This window comes from Argopecten irradians, chromosome 10 (genome assembly GCF_041381155.1).
Source record: "Argopecten irradians isolate NY chromosome 10, Ai_NY, whole genome shotgun sequence".
NCBI classification, from domain to species: Eukaryota; Metazoa; Mollusca; class Bivalvia; order Pectinida; family Pectinidae; genus Argopecten; species Argopecten irradians.
In genome coordinates, this window is record NC_091143.1 from 42,186,446 (window position 1) to 42,207,160 (window position 20,715).

A 20,715-nucleotide genomic window follows, 5' to 3' on the forward strand; every position below is an offset into this window, starting at 1 on the left:
ACTGACATGTATATTTCTTTTTGATAACGCAAAACTATCGAAGAGGAAAGGAGACAAAATAGCAATCTTAACATTGAACATATTCATTTATGTGTAAGCTTCATAATGCAAAACATGCATTACATTTTATCTTTTGTTTTTGTCTGTCGTCTGTCGTCTGGAACCTTAGGAGAAGGGAGATTATTATGTATGGACTATATCACAGAAATTTTATCTTACCCAATGTCTGAATATCCTACCGTCCGATCCTTCAACTGTGTGTGTGTTCCTTTATCTTTATTGGGGTACTAATAATGAACCTTAAAACATCGCTAATTAGGGACAATAATCTCTAAATTTGCCTGTACAGCATTTTGTGTAATCGTACTGTAGTTGCACTGACACAGACAGAATGAGTAGGAACTGTTTTTCCTGACAATATCTCACCTATCATGGCAGCAAAGGAAGAAATACAATGATAAATGGGTAGAGATTGTATCAGAGAGAGAAATCCGTCTCCGTCTGTCATGTATACTTATCCTATTATCATGACATTGATTCTAATAAATAATTAGGAGCGGCCCTCCATACATATTTACTAATATTACAAAAACGTTTTAAATTGGCCTTGTTGGTGTTCATATTACTAACAATAATGTAAGTGTCCACGAGAGATTTCTCCCAGATAAACCAACCCAGACCACCTTAAACTTCTACCCGTGGGTACTGTTATTTCATTCATATGTGTGTTGTGAGTAAAAATAAGTCACCCAGTACAATTGTGAATGGGGGTTTTGAGCGGATGTTGTGTCCCCGACCTACTATTCGTTTCCTGCTCCAGGCAAACCAGCCAGTGGAAATCACTGACCTTCTCTGAAGAGATCGGCTTACAAGTGAAGCATGAACACCTACGGATTATTATGGTATACAAAGCACAATTATGGGCCAATTGCGCTGGTATCTGTTTCTATGACTTTAGCGTGCTCCGTGTCTACATGTTCACACCAAGTTTGTGTATATAGTTAGATGACTGCCAACTGTGCCGTCAGACACGAGGTGGGCCTTTAATGCGTAAGACCAGGAACACAGATAAAAGGGAACTACCTGTACAGGTATACCACACCTTTTAGAGCATCCCATACACTGTCGATCAGGATCTATAACACAGGTAGGTTGTGGTCTATTACCTTTAGATATTAGGATGGCGAAGAATGTGTTAAACGAGTGGTGACATTTTTTACTTAAATTAGAGAAAACACTTTGTAAGAAAAACTTTTATCGTGTACGCTATAATTAATTATACTGAACTGTGATTCTAATATACTGGATATTAATTTGTTTACAATTTGTTTGCTTTGTTATCGATTTATCGTTAAATATTTCATTTTATTTAGATGACCGATAGAAACCAGATATTAAAATTGTTCTCATAATGTCTATAATCTACGAACAAAATTAATGAGAATATATATATAAAAAACGTGATTTCTCTCTGAGATAGGGAACTGTTACACTAACCGAGAATGTAAATACCACCAAGTAAAAAAGAGAATATGAAATTGAGAATAACTTATTTGCATTAAAATTTCATAACTAATATGAGATTTTGTTGTATTTGTTGGTATATTCTATTCATTTCAGAATACAGAAATAATGTCACCAGTTGCCAATCGAATGGAATATTATTTCCAAGTTATCCAGTTCTACATTGTAAGCGTGTTAGTAAGCCTAGGTGAGTTAGCTTCTTAGACACGTTATACTGTCACTTATAATTAGATGATGGGGATTTATTTTAACATTTATAAAACGAGGCGTTGTTATTTGATTGTTAGTATTTTGAAAAAATAGTTAACAGTGTAAATTGCATAACATATTTATTTGATTTAAAATAAGGTTAACTGAAATTCCTGTCCTCCCCCCTTTTGTTTGGTCGAAGAATTTTCGATTCTTCAATAACTTTAAATATTAGCGGGCTCGACTTCATAAGTATGTTAATCATGGTGTTTAATTGTCCGACGCTACATAGCATGCATCCATATGTATGAAGATGGTGAAAGAAAACACGTGTAAAGAGGTATGCAATACACTGCGTAACTCCACTCTGATATTACTCATGCAAGTCTTACATTACAGTATAGTGTTTCTGTTGAAGAAGGGCTACGTAAACTTAACAAGTATCGTTAAATTGAAACATGAAACGTCCCCTTTTTATATAATTTAAAGCCTGCCTTATTTAGCTCTGAGAGAAACGTCACCCCTATATTTCAGTCCATTCAATAATAATGGAAGGAATTCAGTGTTGCTGGGGTATCAAAAACTCACTCATACAGTATATCTGCATTTCAATGCAACAAACAGATGAGCAAACCAGGCGCGTCAGATTTCTCCAAGCTCGTTGATTGTGTTTATTCATATTCAGATAATTACGTAAGTTTTAATTACAAAATGTGCAAATTTTTGAATTTTTTATCTGTCTGTATTTCTGTAGATAATGTAAGTATGCGTCTTTTTTTTGCTGGTATCAAAATCTCTTATGTCTGCCACGAGTACAATAGTTTTACAATAGTACCCGTGTCATCTCTAATGTATATATTCAGCGTTAAGCTTACAACTCAAAATTTATGAAATATCCATAAATATTTCCACTCTAAAATACCGATGATTTATGGTCATATCTGTTTCATGTACCTGTACGAATACCAATTATTTTTTAATTATGATAGTTCTCTATTTATATCCATATAAAATAATGTGCATAATATATTATGTGTCATGTTCACATATCCTTATAGAATAATGTACATAATATATTATGTGTCATGTTCACATATCCATATAGAATAATGTACATAATATATTATGTGTCATGTTCACATATCCATATAAAATAATGTACATAATATATTATGTGTCATGTTCACATATCCATATAAAATAATGTACATAATATATTATGTGTCAATGTTCACATATCCATATAAAATAATGTACATAATATATTATGTGTCATGTTCACATATCCATATAAAATAATGTACATAATATATTATGTGTCATGTTCACATATCCATATAAAATAATGTACATAATATATTATGTGTCATGTTCACATATCCATATAAAATAATGTACATAATATATTATGTGTCATGTTCACATATCCATATAAAATAATGTACATAATATATTATGTGTCATGTTCACATATCCATATAAAATAATGTACATAATATATTATGTGTCATGTTCACATATCCATATAAAATAATGTACATAATATATTATGTGTCATGTTCACATATCCATATAGAATAATGTACATAATATATTATGTGACTCAATTATTCGATAATTAATATGATACTTCCACATAGACGGCACTGGACGTAACGCTGTATTTTTTCTTGCTATATTTGTATAAGAAAGAACAATATCTATTACCTACGTTATACTGCCATTACATTGCCTCCCTACCTATCCACACTATAAAGGATACAGTGTATCAGTAACAATCAGTGTGCATTGTTAACATCAAAAGGCTGTAAATGATAACTATTGATATAAACATTGTAAATGATAGCTATTGATATAAACATTGTGAATGATAGCTATTGATATAAACATTGTGAATGATAGCTATTGATATAAACATTGTGAATGATAACTATTGATATAAACATTGTGAATGATAACTATTGATATAAACATTGTGAATGATAGATATTGTGAATGATAACTATTGATATAAACATTGTGAATGATAACTTTTGATATAAACATTGTGAATGATAACTATTGATATAAACATTGTGAATGATAACTATTGATATAAACATTGTGAATGATAACTATTGATATAAACATTGTGAATGATAACTATTGATATAAACATTGTGAATGATAGCTATTGATATAAACATTGTGAATGATAGATATTGTGAATGATAACTATTGATATAAACATTGTAATGATAGCTATTGTATAAACATTGTGAATGATAGCTATTGATATAAACATTGTGAATGATAGCTATTGATATAAACATTGTGAATGATAACTATTGATATAAACATTGTGAATGATAGCTATTGATATAAACATTGTGAATGATAACTATTGATATAAACATTGTGAATGATAACTTTTGATATAAACATTGTGAATGATAACTATTGATATAAACATTGTGAATGATAACTATTGATATAAACATTGTAAATGAAAATTGATATAAACATTATGAATGATAACTATTGATATAAACATTGTGAATGATACTATTGATATAAACATTGTGAATGATAACTATTGATATAAACATTGTGAATGATAACTATTGATATAAACATTGTGAATGATAACTATTGATATAAACATTGTGAATGATAACTATTGATATAAACATTGTGAATGATAACTATTGATATAAACATTGTGCATGATAACTATTGATATAAACATTGAGATATAAACATTGAGATATAAACATTGAGATATAAACATGGTAAATGCTAGTCCTATGTTTTTATCTTCATGTCCAGTTTCTACTCAGACCTGTAGCGTAACAGATCCCAATGTGTTCCCATCCACATCAGAAATCACCATGTTTTCGTCACCTGGGTATAACGCTGGAGCCGGAACTTACATCCAGTAAGGAATTTGTTTTTACTTTTAACATCTATACATTCCATCTCTACAATCTTCCCTCAAAAATATATCAATCAGTTATCAATAACTTGACGTACAATTCTGTGTATTATGGATTCCATTTAATTTATACAATCCTGCACAATTATTTTATGCCATTTGTATATAAGCATAACATATCTGCTGCAGGCCGTTTTTAATTCGAGCATGCTAAACAACAACGAAATCCTAAATGTATGTAATGTAGTAGGTACAAACATAAGTGTACAAAGTGCACCACGTCTCGGTCTGTCGTTTTAACCAATCAATATAAGGGGATGTACATCAATCTAGAATACCTTACACACCAGTTTTACTGTAATAAACGTCTTATAGACCGGGGCCGGTTGTTCTATTAAAATTAAATCGATCATTAAACCTACATTAAACCATAATTAAGTTTAAGAAGTCATTTCCAAAAATTGTGATGTTGCACAAATATTCATTGAGGTTGACAGAGGATTAAAGCTCAAAATGAATTTTTTCAATACTGCCAAAAACCATATTTACGTCAACAGTGGTGCAGTGAAATAATTACACACCGGAAGGTTCATTGTGGTTATACATAACGATATTAGCAATTATTTATGATTTCGTTGGGCGTGTTTTCATCTGAACATACAAAAAATATAAACAACTAAAACTATTACAGTGCATAGTTTCTGTGTTGTTGCAAATGCTTATAATGCGTCATAAATATGTCCCAGTGTCTTTATGTGATTTTTATCGGTTATTTTATCACAACATACAGTTTTTAATAGATAATATGAGAAAAACTAACATGTACAAATTTCAGCCAGTTATGACAAATAATTATAACTTCAGCTTTTTTCTTCGTAAATATTAATTTTGTTTCATACACAAAAATCTGTGTAACCGAAACTTAAGATATGGGTTTATTTCAGTAACATGGAATGTCTCTGGTTAATAGACGCCGGAACAGACGATCTTAGGTTATTGATATTTATGACGTACGATACTTCATGCCCTGGAGATAAAATCTACATTTTCGATGGTAAGAGCAATCTATATTTTGTTTTCTTTACTCTTACCCATGTACCTCGAGATTATGGCCACGCATCACTAGTTTGGCGTGCTAAGTGTGAATTACAGTATCCTGGTGTTTCTGAGTCGTTTAACGGCTCTTAATCAACCCTTATTCATATTCATGTTTGACGATTAACGCTAATCATGTGTTAAATATGTGATGCTGTCGTACATCATCATACAATGTCATATTATTCGATGTCTGCCATCTTTCCTCTATATCAGCTCTATCTCGTGCCTACCGAGCATGTATACTGATGCAGGTCACCCACATACAGACGTATAGTAGAGAGCATTACTTGACAAAACATTATACTTCCTCTTATTCATTACAAAAGAAAATTATACCTCATTCATGTTAAGTAACCATTGAAATGTGCTCGACAAATCATCTCAGAGGGAGATAATAAAATAGAAGGTTGTGAGAAACGACACTTAAATCTATAACTCGTTTTACTAAAGACATTATACCCACGATATACTTTAATTAATTTGTGTGCAGAAAAACTATATATGTGTAAACAGAATAATGAGAATATTAAGTAGGTCACAGGTACTCGTATTTACAATATAACGAAGGTCCAGGGAATATTAGATAGGTCACAGGTAAGATTTGAAAGGTCATAGCGTTTGCCATATATCTAAGTCAATATTAAACATTATTAGCAGAATTCTCTTATTTTAGGGTTCTTTTAAAAAGGAGACAACGAAATTAAGTTGTGATCATAATACGTGCGATTTAAATTGACTGAAATATGGAAATAAAATCCGCTAAACGAAGCCCTGCGTTTTCCATATTTTGCTTGTGTATATGAAAAATCAAAATGACGCCAACATTATTTCAGATATACTCTAAAATTAGCACATTAAGTTTATTAAATCAGTTGACTAATTTTCTGATTTTCACGGGTTTATTATTATTATGTTTTTATTATTTTACCGTAAAGAAAAACAAATGAATTTTATCTTTTCAAAAGACTTTGAATGATATGCATCTGTTTGTATTATTGTGTAAGTTTTTGTGTTTTCAGGTAACTCCACATCAGATACAGCTATAGCCAATGGTGTATGCGGAACACCATCGGCTCCCACTCCTTATTCTACGTCACAACGGTTCGCATATATAAAGATGGTATCTGATGGTTCTATCGCGAAGGCCGGTTTTCAGATAGACGTCGTCGCGGCAAAAGATAACTGTAAGTTTCAAAAGCAATATGTTTTTGCCACTAGTGTTTAATGTATAGCTTTAAAATATAAACCTTGTTTATATTATGAACTCAATTTAAGATAAAAAAACGTAAACCAAATCCATCAAAAACGATAACAGAAGATTAATGCAATAATAGGTACGTGCAGTGTCCATCGAAATAGGATATACAATGTATCTAATAGCCTAGTATTGCAAGACAAAATTATTTCGTCATATACATATATCGCATTGAGATAAAAAAGGTTTAAAGCTAGTATATTAACAAGCAAATTCGTGGAATTTCCATCCCCCGCTTTCAGGACATTTTGTAGGTAAACATTATTGAGGTTAATGAAAAAAAAATGAAAAAAAAAAATCTGAAGTCTTATTCGGAAATAAGACCTTTAACTTTGTTACCAAGTTTTAAGAAAATCGGTTAATATTTATAACAATTATCGTAGGGAAGTGACAGAAAATGCCTTTTTTTTAAATCAAAGGGCCATAAGTCTGCTTATTAAGATCTGCCAAAAGTGGCGATCGAACTTGGCTAAGCCCTTAAGGCGTTAAACTTTGTTACCAAGTTTTAACAATGTTAGTTTTAACATTTGTTAGTTATTACACAGAAACTGCAGACAAATTGCATTTTTTTTGTAAATTAAAGGGCCATAACTCTGATTAATAACATCCTCTGAAAGAGTTGATCGAACCTGGACAGGTACTTATGGCATTTAACCTTCTTACCAGGTTTGAAGAAAATTGGTTTACATTTGTTACAGCTATTGTACGGAAGTGGCAAAAACTGACATTTTTATTTAAGCAAAGGGCTATAACTCTGCTAAATAAGGTTCGTTGAAAGTTGCGATCGAACTTGGCTGAGTCCTTAAGGTATCTAACCTTGTTACTAAGTTTGAAGAAAATCAGTTTACATTTGTTACACTTATTGCACGGAAATGGAAGAAAATGTCGTTTTTAGTAATTCAAAGGGCCATAACTCCATTAAATAAGGTCCATCGACAGTCGCGATCGAAGCCCTTAAGGCATTTAACCTTGTTACCAAGTTTGAAGAAATTGGTTTACATTTGTTACAGTTATTGCACGGAAACGAAGTGTTACAGACAGACGGACAGAAAGACAGACAGACAGACAGACGGACAAACTTTCGGAGAAAGCGGGGGATAATAATCCGAAATAAAAGACAAAAATAATGCATAGTAAAATAAAAAATCATCATATCGTATCGTTATAATACGTTTCTTTATAGTCTGAAGAGCTCCCTTGAATGGGGCGAAAGCTATGTATAATGATAATTAATTACTGTCGAGCCGAGCCGTTAGTATATTATATATATATATATATATAATGATAATAAATTGTTGTCGAGCCGAGCCGTAAGTATAAATATGTGATATGATAAATTATAAATATTTTGAGAAAACCTCCTGATACGGCGAACACGTTCAAAGAATGTGTCATTGGATTTTCTTTATTTTGCACACATGTATGTATATATATACAAAAATAACTAAAACGACTGACATAACCGTATGCGCTTTCGCTCCAGCAAAGGAGCTCTTCAAATATATACAACATCATCGCAGCCGCTTTTATGCAGTTTCAATTCCATAACTGCATTAACACTGTTTGTTATCTGTAGTTGCAATCAGTCTCACTAATGCCGCCTATGGGCGTGACCAGATAACTGGTATTGGACGCTCCTTCATCTTGTCATAGGTTGTTTTCTATGTGTTTATTCCTTCATGTTTTCGTTTGTATTATAATTTAGAATAATTCAAACGATCGTTTCAATATGCATACTAGTATATGATGTTTACCTCACACCATCTAACAAGAAATTAATTTAAGATGTTTAATTCATAAAACAAAATCTAGAGAATAAAAATGACAAATTCGAGAAAGTTCCCAAAAGCGCGAAAATGTAATAAAGGACCTCTTTCACGAACAATGGAAATTTGCCCACGAACCAATTTTATCAAAACTAAATGTTACATGTAGCAACATTAATGCAAACCCTTGAAATACGTTTAAAAATTCAAAAGGTCCAAGGGGCCTGTGCTGTGGCCATATTAAAGTTGCCCAGTAGAGGTGTTTGACAGGGTTCCCTTTTTGATCCAAAAAGGTTTCAAAATAATGTTTTATGTCATCAAACTGTATTTTCTGAAGAGTTTAAATGATTACATATTATGATCACAAATATGTAGGTAAAATGTAACAAATAAAATTTTGGCTACATTTTTAAGACAGAAAATGTTGAAATTGTGGGTGTTATTTTCGGCCATGTCAATTATTAGCAATGGTGATTCACCTACTTCTGGTTTGAGTGCACCAAAATTATTTTTTCTAAAAAGTTTGCTCATTACCTGAAGTAAATATAGTGAAACTTTCAGAAAGATTGTGGACCGGTAAATTTGTCGTTTAAAGGTCTTAGTGAGGCTAGGTTTATTTTTAGCAATATTACACTATGGTCGCACGACGGCCCTTTTCAATCATAAAATTGAGAAAATAAAGAAAGTTATTTCTTAATCTTATTTAATACTCATTAGTTACATTAAATGTAAAGTAAGATATGATTTTATAACCTTTATATCGTAGCATAATCAAAATATTGAATCACAATAACAAAGTGTTTCGGAATTTTAGGACATTATCATTCATCTTTTAAGCCAGATGATGATCGCAACTGCACTCTCAGAAATATTCTTTTTAGTTATAGCTGAAAGGCATATAAAGAAAAATTATAACATAATTTAGAAAAAAATGGGTGGAAGCAGATTATTAGCTCACCTGGTACGAAGGACCGAGGTGAGCTTATGGGATACCGCAGCGTACGGCGTCCGTCGTCCGTCGTCCGGCGTCCGGCGTCCGTCAACAATCGACTTCTTCTCCATAACCGCTGGTCGGATTTCAACAAAATTTGACTGGTAGCATCCTTATGGGCTACTAACTAAAAAATTGTACAAATGATGGGGCTGTCCCCCGGGGGCCTGAGGAGCGGGGCCAAAAGGGGTCAATTTGGCTATTTCCATATAAACGACTTCTTCTCTGAAACCAAGCATGGGATAGCACCTATAATGCAATGGTAGCATCCTTATAGGGTGGGGATTCAAAATTGTACAAATGATGGGGCTGACCTCCCGGGGGCCTGAGGGGCGGGGTCAAAAGGGGCCAATTTGGCTATTTCCATATAAACGACTTCTTCTCTGAAACTAAGCATGGTATAGTACCCATAATGCAATGGTAGCATCCTTAAAGGGTGGGGACTCAAAATTGTGCAAATGATGGGGCTGACCCCCGGGGGCCTGAAGGGTGGGGTCAAAAGGGGTTAATTAGGCTACTACTTCCATATAAACGACTTCTTCACTGCAACTCAGAATGGACGAGCACTTATAATGCAATGGTAGCATCCTTATAGGGTTGGGATTTGAAATTGTACAAATGGTAGGGCTGACCCCCGGGGCCATAGACGGCAATAGATGCGAAGTCAATAAGGTTAATTAGGCTACTACTTTCATATAATTTACTTTTTTCTTAACCTATGTATTGGATAGCATATTTGTTTGGTTTCAATAGCATTATTGTATGGTTGTGATTCAAAATTAAACTTTGGGAGTCAATTTTGCTTATTTTTCTAATTGTCAGAGTCTTGTGATAATTACTAACAAAAAACCAGGTGAGCGATACAGGCCCTCTGGGCCTCTTGTTATACAAGAGAATCAAGATTTTACCAATTTTATCACATCCAGTACATTAGTTCAATATATGTATAATGTTGTTGTTTTTTCTTCAAAATATTGTGCTTTCAAAGTGTTCATTGGCAATGACATTAAATCACACCATTACAAGTTTTTGTGTTAAAAAACAAAGTCAAATTGATATATGATTTTTTTTCGTTCAAAATTGCTTTAATCTAACCATATTTAGTATTTCTTAGCAGTGTAAGATTTAGATTGTTCAGAACATTTTGTGATCAATCAACTGAAGTTTAATTTCGAGCTTTTGAATTTTCTTCAGAATTTTCATGAATTCCATAAAGGTTAACTAAGATTTTTTTTCAGTTTAAAAACTAACAGTATCTTTTATGGCTAATGAAACAGTCAAAAGTTTTTGAGGTCCACAGTTTTATTTTTCATTATTAGCTTTGTGTATCGTAAACACATCATACTATCAATCAAAATGGCTTTAGGTTATCATTTCAGGTATTAAATTTTGATTTTATAAGAACGTTGGTTATCACAACATGAATTATACATGTCAGAGGGAGCCAAATAAAATAATTTATGCGTGGCACAAAGCTAAGTAACATACAGTATGATACACTGCATCTAAATGATTTCCAGTTTTTTCAGACACTCTCATTTCCTGTTTGACTGTTTCTCCATTATCTCTGTACGATTAATACCATATTGGCCAATTAACATTTCTAGAGATGTTTTTGCCAATAAGGATTACTTCAGAATTACTAATAAAATTCATATAATTCTAAACTCAAAGTCAGTTTATATAGTATGGAATAAGACGGTTTCAACACCACACGCTCTTTACAACAGGGATATACACCATGTACATGTACTGTTATCGAAGCCTTTCTTTTAATTTGTGTCTTATACTCAGTAAAGCTATTTATTTTTCTACTTATCAAACAATACTAACATGGAATTCAAATATGATTATTGACAATAAACATATAATCAAGTTTTGATGATCTACTTTCAGATAACGTGTATTTTCATTATTAAAACTGCTACATTCAGTTAGTTATTTTGCAAGATTAAAGAAATATTTGGCATTAATGTATCTAAATCTGAAATGGTATACGAGTTTCCTGACCAAATTAAACTTAAAATCTAAAACAATGCAATATGTAAAAGTGATGAGATTTACATTTGTTAGCATGAATCAACATAAATGTTAATCTATCTGACGTGGCCTTACAAATAATTGAACTACTGTAGGTTTGTAACAAATACCCATGTAACCTGGTAACTCTTCGCTCTCAAACCAGATAGTTACAGACTCCCATTTTAATCACTCTCTTCACTGTAAATATGCGCTATAATTACAAAATAAATCATTAGAACAGGACATATTAGTGAAGCTATTTCAAATGCAAAACAACTTATTATGGTCTTAAAACACCCAAATGTTTTGTAATTTTGATTTTGTAAAACTTAATTTTTCTACAAAGCATCACTAAATAAATCAATTTGAAATCATATCAAGCGTTATAGATGAGTATTGGATTATATATTAATGTTGACACCGTTAGATTCGTGATAATTGATCCAAATAAGCATATTCATATTATTATGTAACGTTACTAAAAATAAACCTTGCCATATCATAACCTTTAAACGACAAATTTACCGGTCCACAATCTTTCTGAAAGTTTCACTATATTTACTTCAGGTAATGAGCAAACTTTTAAGAAAATATTTTCGGTGCACTCAAACCGGAAGTGGGTGAATCACCATTGTTAATAATTGACATGGCTGAAAATAACACCCAAAATTTCAACATTTTCTGTCTTAAAAATGCAGCCAAAATTGTATTTGTTACATTTTGCCTTTATATTTGTGATCATATTATGTAATTATTTATAATCTTTAGAAAATAATACAGTTTGATGACATAAAACATTATTTTGATACCTTTTTGGATCAAAAAGGGAACCCTGTCATACACCTCTGCTGGGCAACTTCAATTAGGCCACAGCACAGGCCCCTGGGACCTTTTGAATTTTTTAAACATATTTCAAGGGTTTGCATTAATGTTGCTACATGTAACATTTAGTTTTAATAAAATTGGTTCGTGGGCAAATTTCCATTGTTCGTGAAAGAGGTTCTTTCGTCAAATAATTATGAAAATTATATTTTGGTAGTTGAAACAATCAGATATATTTTTTCTAATAATTGTAAAATATATCTATTTTGCACTAGTCCTCAACGAAAAAAATAAACTGAACCTTTTTTACACGAAATTTGTAATCAAAATATTATTAGCCTTGCAGCAAAGCCTTTAGTTGAAAATAGTAAAATATATAATTTAAAGAGGTGTCTGACCTGGACTTAAAACCATAAACATTGCTGAGATTGTGAATGTAGGTCATGATTTATCAAGTTTGTGACAGGAGGTATCATCCGAAGCTAGGGATAAAGGGGAAATATCTTAATTGATATCGTTACTTTAAATACTTATTCTCCATATATGCCGTTCATGATGGAGATATTTTGGTGGATAGCAGGAAATTCGAAACAGACGCAGGTCAAATTTATTGTATAAAGTCACTGTAATTGAAGTAAATGTGTTGTACCCTGGTGTGACACATCCAGTCACAGAAGGACAACTCCTCAGAATGGGTTTCCACTAAGGTGGAAGATAGTGCTATTTGAAAAATTTCTATTTCAACCACTCAGCAACTGCTGCTTCTTGAGACAACTTGAACATGAAAATGACATAATTTTACATATCATCGTTTATAAGGCATTAACATGAACAATGCTAATTAGATGTGACTTTTTTACACGATATACATATATATCAAAATAACATTAAGGGTAGGTTGTGGCCGCCGGGGAATATGCTATATTAGGTATAAAGATTAATGGACTTTGATAGAACCTAACCCATTTAGACGAACAGACTAATGGAATTTGACATTTGTAGTACCACTTTTTTCAGTAAGGTCACGATCAAATGACCTTTGTACTTAGAAATAGGATTATATTTTATCCCAAAGATTCATAATTAATGATGCTTTGAATAAAACGCACTTTTAACATTACAAAATATTTCAATACCATTGACAATTAAATGATACATTCAATGTTTTAGTATTTCAATTCCAAATAATTGCTCAAAAGACAAGATATTTAGCATCATTGTTCATTTCATTTTAATTCGCTTCAATGGTTTTGCGATGACATTGTGGCAATATTAACTGTACCAAGACCGAAAATGGAATAGTGCAGAGATGTGTTTTCTATATTCGAATTTCTGAATATATTAAAACCACGATATATGAGGAATTGGTCCTGGGATGACAGATATGTAGTTTTATCGTATTTTACGAAATTTTGATAATCTTCGCTTCAGCTATGCATTTATTGGCATTGGTCACTCTTTTTCACCGTAGAAGGAATTAATAAAATCTGTCTCTATGGAGGTATGATCCTCCTACATATACTATGTATTCATTAACAAAGTACAAGCAATGACAAATTTAATCATATTTAGATATTCCTTAAGCTCGTTTTAATTTTCTAATCATTTTTTGACGTAATTAATCTGCCATTACGCATGAAACAGTTCCATCTTAAAATCGTACATTAAACAGTTACTTAATTTTAATAGATAAAATGAAGGGTTCCCCAAAGTGATAGTGTTAAAGTTCATTCAGTGATCTGTATGCGATTCATAACCGTTACTTCGTCAACTAGCCGGGGTCGATCCTCGCTAATGTACATGTACCAGAATCATATGCTAGCAAAGGCATCGTATATCAATTTATCAGCCAGGACGCCAACATACAGCTATAGATATTAACAGCAAACTGTAATTAGGTTAAAGTTATATGTACCGTAATTTACATAATCAAGAAGAATTTTTAGTACATGTATTTCATTCGCCATCAAAAATTATTAATATTTTGAGTACATTACTTACGTTACATAGGTTTAAATTATTGTTATATATATATTATCTTAATTAAGTACAAATAAGAGTTGACATGATTTTTGGCATGTTTTTCTAATTTTTTCACCGCTTAATTTATCAGACCTCACTTATGGTTTTCAATAGATTACTGAAGGAAATATATACGGCACATATAACTTGAATGAATACCAGTCAGTACTGGTGACGGAAGCTAAAAGCTTCAAGATATTGTGAACGAACAAAAAGAACACCTTGTATAAAAGCAATGTCAAACGGATCAAAACTGTAAGTACGAAAAAACAATGCAAATATAATAAGGTTTTTTTTTCATTTGATACAGGCAAAAGTGCATATTTCTGTTAGAAAATGCTTCCCGAACATATATATTTTTGTATAAGATATACAATTACTACCTACATACACTGTATCTTCAAGGTTTGAAATAATTCATCCAATGTTCATGAACGAGGATACTATAATGGCATTGAATAACCAAACTTTAACGGATATGAACATTAAATTTAGTCATTCAAATTATGAGTTATGAAATTTTATCTTTGAATTCAATCCTAATTTGGCCCAGATATTTTATCTTCTGTTTCTCTTATTAAACCCCTATCAGCGGCTATGACGTAGGTACTACATCGTTTGTTTAGCTTGTATTATCTGGTAAGTCATACAGGGTCATCAAACACTGACGTCCACAACTCAATTGTGGTTTCTATGTTACAGCCGGGACAGGGTGCACAACAACGCAATCTATAACAGCCACAAGTACCTATCAGATGTTGTCCAGTCCGAACTTCCCCGACAAGTACCCGAGGTAAATAGCACTGTATAGACACTGCTTGTTCTCAGTTAACTTTATCGTCATATTATCAACACTCTGCGTGTCTAAGAGCCATCAAGATGAACGAGTGAGGGTCTTATCTGGTATTTGGGTCCTGGTTAAGTGGCCTATTTTTAATCAAATTAAAATATAAACATGAAAGTATTAAAAGAATAGGTCCTATCTTTTCTGCATTCATAACGCCCCCGTGATCTAGAATTGAATATCTAATATAATGTGTGGTCACGAACTCTTGAAGAATTGCTGTAGATTAAACAGGAATCACAGGAGGATTTTAAAGTCAAGTCTGGTTATCATTACAAATACAAAGTGGATTATCAATTTCAGAGGTAGCTTAACATTTCAAAATCTGTATTTTGGACGAATGTCATTTCTAAAAAATGCTTTTGTACTCGCCTTAAGAATGGGGGAAAACTCAAATGTTATTATGCGAATTATACTTTCTATTAATAAAGCAACTACCACGATTATAGTTTAAATTAGCTGTACGATGTTGTATAAGTATGTTTACCTTGCAATCATCACCAACTATAAAACAGACCGTGGATTATTTTATATTCTATTCAGATACAAGGAACAAATAACTACGCAGTAAGAACGCTTTTAAATACTTAAAATGCATTAAATGATAACACAGGTCCTACGAAAATCGTGATGGAATTTTTGTCACCACTTTATCTTGTAAAACCCGATATGTGTGGTCGTGAAGATCAACATTTACGTAAACAATTACTACCATATTCAGTAACAGTTATCATCGACAAAACTGAACACAAAAACAAGAAAATGAAATACGATCTGACCATGTGTTACAATACAGGGTGTGTCCGTCATTTGTATTCATTTGATAGGACATGTCTATTTCAGAAGATGTTATTACAGGGACTTTTAATTATTTTCTATAGTTAACTTAGGCGGAAGTAGGAGGTTAGACAGACATCCAATGTAAATAAAGTCTCACTGCCACCCTATAGTATTACAATGATCTACCAGTTTACCAACTTACAAAGTCCCTGTAATGTAAGCCAAATGCGCAGGAATGCACGTTTTTTTCATTAGACTTTTTCCATTTTTCAATTAAACATTTGATTGCCTTTTGATTCATTATCGAAAATCGACTATTTCATGCTTTGCTTGATATGTAGCTATAACATTCAATTTTCTATCTGTTTTAGTAACAGTAATTGCCGTTGGGCGCTAACTAGTCTGGATGGATTCGTAGAAATAGATGTTATCGTGAGTGACGTAGAGGATGACGATCCAGCGTCATGTGACTATGATAAGTACCTGTTATATGACGGTAAGTTATTTAGAATAGGTTTACCATTGATATAACCAAAACGTTACTATCAGATTCGGTGTTAAGGGGAAATTGAGAAAAAAACAAAGACAGTAACAACTTGTCGAAAGTATCTTTCTAGATGGTATAACAATAAAAATGCATGTATACATGGTATATTCCTTTTTATCTTATATCAGTATGTAGGTTCCATTGAAATATGGCAAAACATGATACATGTTGTAAATTGTTTCCAATATTTAAATGGGGTTCGTTGTAAAATATATATAATACTCAAATCATATTTTCTCTGGTATTTATTGAAGTTTGTAACTAATCAACTTTTCACAATAATGAGAAAGCGCTAGGTCACAATTTTAAAATGTATAATAACGTTGTAATACGGAATTAAGAAAAGGAAATCCTTCACGTTTGCAGTGGTAGACAAATGGAATAATCTTTCTGAGCATTTTGCTAATGCTAAGACAATAAGGACATTTGAGCATTTAGTTGATGAACACTTTAAGAATATAATTTATGATCATTGATATAGCCTACCATGTCTAATTACATGTCATATGTTATTGTTTGTAAATATTCTCGTGATATGGACTTAGAGGCTTTAAGCCTTCGTCCATTATTATTCCATTAAATCAATTAAGTCTATTAAATATGCTATGTATCCTTTCATTTCAGGAGCCAACAAATGTGACAATAACAATATTCAGATGATATGTTCTGAATACCCTAAAGTGACGTCATATAGTACTAATTCTTCGGAACCAACAGTGACTGTCACACTCGAAAGTGACGGTTCTGTCAACAGGCGAGGATTTCTACTACGCTTCCGGTCCGTCTCCACGGCAACCACAACCGAACCAACCACTACATCTATTACCACAACCGGCACCACCACCGCTTTCATTGCCGCCGTTAGTTCAACAACCACTGCAAGCACACAAGGAAAACGTAGGTTTTATTACGTACTATTTGAACAGCAGGGAAGTGCGAATATGATGTTAAGGGGATGTTCTGACAGTTACACAATGGCGATGCCTATGCATTCATTTTCGATAAGAATATTTAAACGATTTCCTTTTTTAATTCAAATATGGTACTGTTTCGCATCTTTACATATACAACAAAATTGGACAAGAAGTTCCTAAATGTGAGTTTACTCACTGAAGAAATAGCCATACGTGTATGACGATCTTTTTTAACGCATGGACGTTAAAATTCGCATTAATACCAGCAAATTTTTCATCTTTTTTAGTTTTGGAAATGAACATGGAACTTCTTGTTGGAGTAGTGTTTGGATCCCTGCTGTTGATCTCCTTTACGATTGTAACTGTTGTTGTTGTCGTAAAGAAAGTTTCTATGCCACATGAGAAAACGATAACACCAGTTCAACCGTACAGACCGCGACCAAATGTACAACCTCGGGCACGAAGGTCAAACGCAAGTTCACAGCGCCCATCTAACGGGCACAAAACGCAAGCAACGAGTATAGGAACGACACGCACCGTGACTGCCTGGTGATGTCATTCATAAACGATATACTACAGATATATAAGCACGCAGCTTTAAAGATATAAGACAGAGAGGTGACGTCAAAGAGGGGTGACGTGACAATGTTTAAATGCTCAATATATATACTGTGGTTAGTAATCCCATTACCTCCAGTACTGACCGGCTGGTAAAAAGGATCAGTCAGTACTGACCGCCGGGTCAAAAGGATCAACAAGTACTGACCTGCACGTCAAAAGAATCAACCAGTACTGACCGCCAGGTCCAAAGGATCAACCAGTACTGACCGACAGGTCAAAAGGATCAACAAGTACTGACCTGCACGTCAAAAGAATCAACCAGTACTGACCACCAGCTCCAAAGGATCAACCAGTACTGACCGACAGGTCAAAAGCATCAACCTGTACTGACCGGCACGTCAAAGGTATCAACCAGTTCTGACCGATAGGTCAAAAGGCTCAACTAGTACTGACCGATAGGTCAAAGGGATCAACCAGTACTGACCGGCACGTCAAAGGTATCAACCAGTTCTGACCGATAGGTCAAAAGGCTCAACTAGTACTGACCGATAGGTCAAAGGGATCAACCACTACTGACCGACAGGTCAAAAGCATCAACCTGTACTACCGGCACGTCAAAAGTATCAACCAGTTCTGACCGATAGGTCAAAAGGCTCAACTAGTACTGACCGATAGGTCGAAGGGATCAACCAATACTGACCGGCACGTCAAAGGGATCAACCTGTACTACCGGCACGTCAAAGGTATCAACCAGTTCTGACCGATAGGTCAAAAGGCTCAACTAGTACTGACCGATAGGTCAAAGGGATCAACCAGTACTGACCGGCACGTCAAAGGGATCAACCAGTACTGACCGGCAGGTCAAAAGGATCAACCAGTACTGACCGACAGGTCAAAAGGATCAACCGGTTCACATCTAATGAATTACCGCTAGATTGCCGCTTGGTCTGGTATATATGGTCCAAGGTATTGAGAACTGGACAATAGAGTGACTAGCAAAGACTAGCATACCGTGTCTCATTTACTAAGAAAATACTGCCGATGGAGATCGGGTTAGTTGCAATAATACATTCATACATAATAATGTTGATGTTGTTCTTGCTATATCTTATGATGATAAATTTACCTAATGATGTTGATGTTGTTCTCGCTATATCTTAAGATGATAAATTTACCTAGCGATGTTGATGCTGTTCTCGCTATATCTTAAGATGATAAATTTACCTAATGATGTTGATGCTGTTCTCGCTATATCTTAAGATGATAAATTTACCTAATGATGTTGATGCTGTTCACGCTATATCTTAAGATGATAAATTTACCTAGCGATGTTGATGCTGTTCTCGCTATATCTTAAGGTGATAAATTTACCTAATGATGTTGATGCTGTTCTCGCTATATCTTAAGGTGATAAATTTACCTAATGATGTTGATGCTGTTCTCGCTATATCTTAAGGTGATAAATTTACCTAGCGATGTTGATGCTGTTCTCGCTATATCTTAAGATGATAAATTTACCTAGCGATGTTGATGCTGTTCTCGCTATATCTTAAGATGATAAATTTACCTAGCGATGTTGATGCTGTTCTCGCTATATCTTAAGATGATAAATTTACCTAGCGATGTTGATGCTGTTCTTTCTTATCTTATGATGATACATTTACCTAGCGATGGTGATGCTGTTCTCGCTATATTTTAAGATGATAAATTTACCTAGCGATGTTGACGTTGTTCTTGCTATATCTTAAGATGATAAATTTACCTAGCGATGTTGATGTTGTTCTTGCTTATCTTAAGATGATAAATTTACCGAGCGATGTTGATGTTGTTCTTGCTTATCTTATGATGATACATTTACCTAGTGATGTCGTATCCCCGGTGTAACATACAAGTGTGTTGTGTTTGATGTTAGTGCAAACATATAAGTAAATTTATTTCTGTAACAACATTCGACACGAACGCATGATTCGTTCATAAATGACTGATTTAAATAACCGGAGGAAACAAAGTAAAACACAGTATATGAATGTTACAAAACCCGAGAGGCGCCGTCAGTCACAAATACCATTTACATATTTAATTCCCTCGTGAAATGGAAAACGAAAGCACTTGGGTTGATATCCAAAATTCATTAGCTTAGAAATGGAATTTTAAATGACAAAATTTTTCACTATGAAGAAGAAAATAATGAAATCTGCTTGATTGTGAAAGGAATCGTATTGTTTAAAATGACGAAGACCAGTGAATACCTGTTCACAGTATATAATATGGATATAGTATGCGGACGAATGTATTGTTAACTAGATACTTAAACATACTGATAGAGGGCTTTGACTGGTGAAATATGAGACATAATGTGTTACGGCGGATTCTAACGGAACTGTCGGCATTTTCCGTAAACGAGAAAATTTATTATAGCATTTATTGAATACACCGATGACTTCCGATTCATGCAGATATAAAGCA

The 20,715-nt window shown here is 33.3% G+C and overlaps 1 protein-coding gene across 1 annotated transcript; it reads left to right on the forward strand.

Moving 5' to 3' along the window:
- Positions 1 to 789: 789 nt before the first annotated feature.
- Positions 790 to 20,070, forward strand: LOC138333953 (scavenger receptor cysteine-rich domain-containing protein DMBT1-like). Its single transcript, XM_069282651.1, has 9 exons — positions 790 to 1,147; positions 1,621 to 1,711; positions 4,522 to 4,630; positions 5,572 to 5,681; positions 6,745 to 6,909; positions 15,306 to 15,396; positions 16,599 to 16,723; positions 17,399 to 17,671; positions 17,976 to 20,070. Exons 2-9 carry the CDS (start codon positions 1,633 to 1,635, stop codon positions 18,239 to 18,241), a joined length of 1,218 nt encoding a protein of 405 aa, XP_069138752.1. The 5' UTR covers positions 790 to 1,147; positions 1,621 to 1,632; the 3' UTR covers positions 18,242 to 20,070.
- The last annotated feature ends 645 nt before the right edge of the window (positions 20,071 to 20,715 follow it).

What these genes read in the sequence shown, in the direction of transcription:
- LOC138333953 (XM_069282651.1), top strand. Translation starts at nt 1,633, where the DNA reads ATGTCACCAGTTGCCAATCGAATGGAATATTATTTCCAAGTTATCCAG. An exon ending in TAAAATCTACATTTTCGATG is followed by an intron (nt 5,682 to 6,744) that starts GTAAGAGCAATC and finishes TTGTGTTTTCAG; the next exon opens with GTAACTCCACATCAGATACA. An exon ending in TAAGTACCTGTTATATGACG is followed by an intron (nt 16,724 to 17,398) that starts GTAAGTTATTTA and finishes CTTTCATTTCAG; the next exon opens with GAGCCAACAAATGTGACAAT.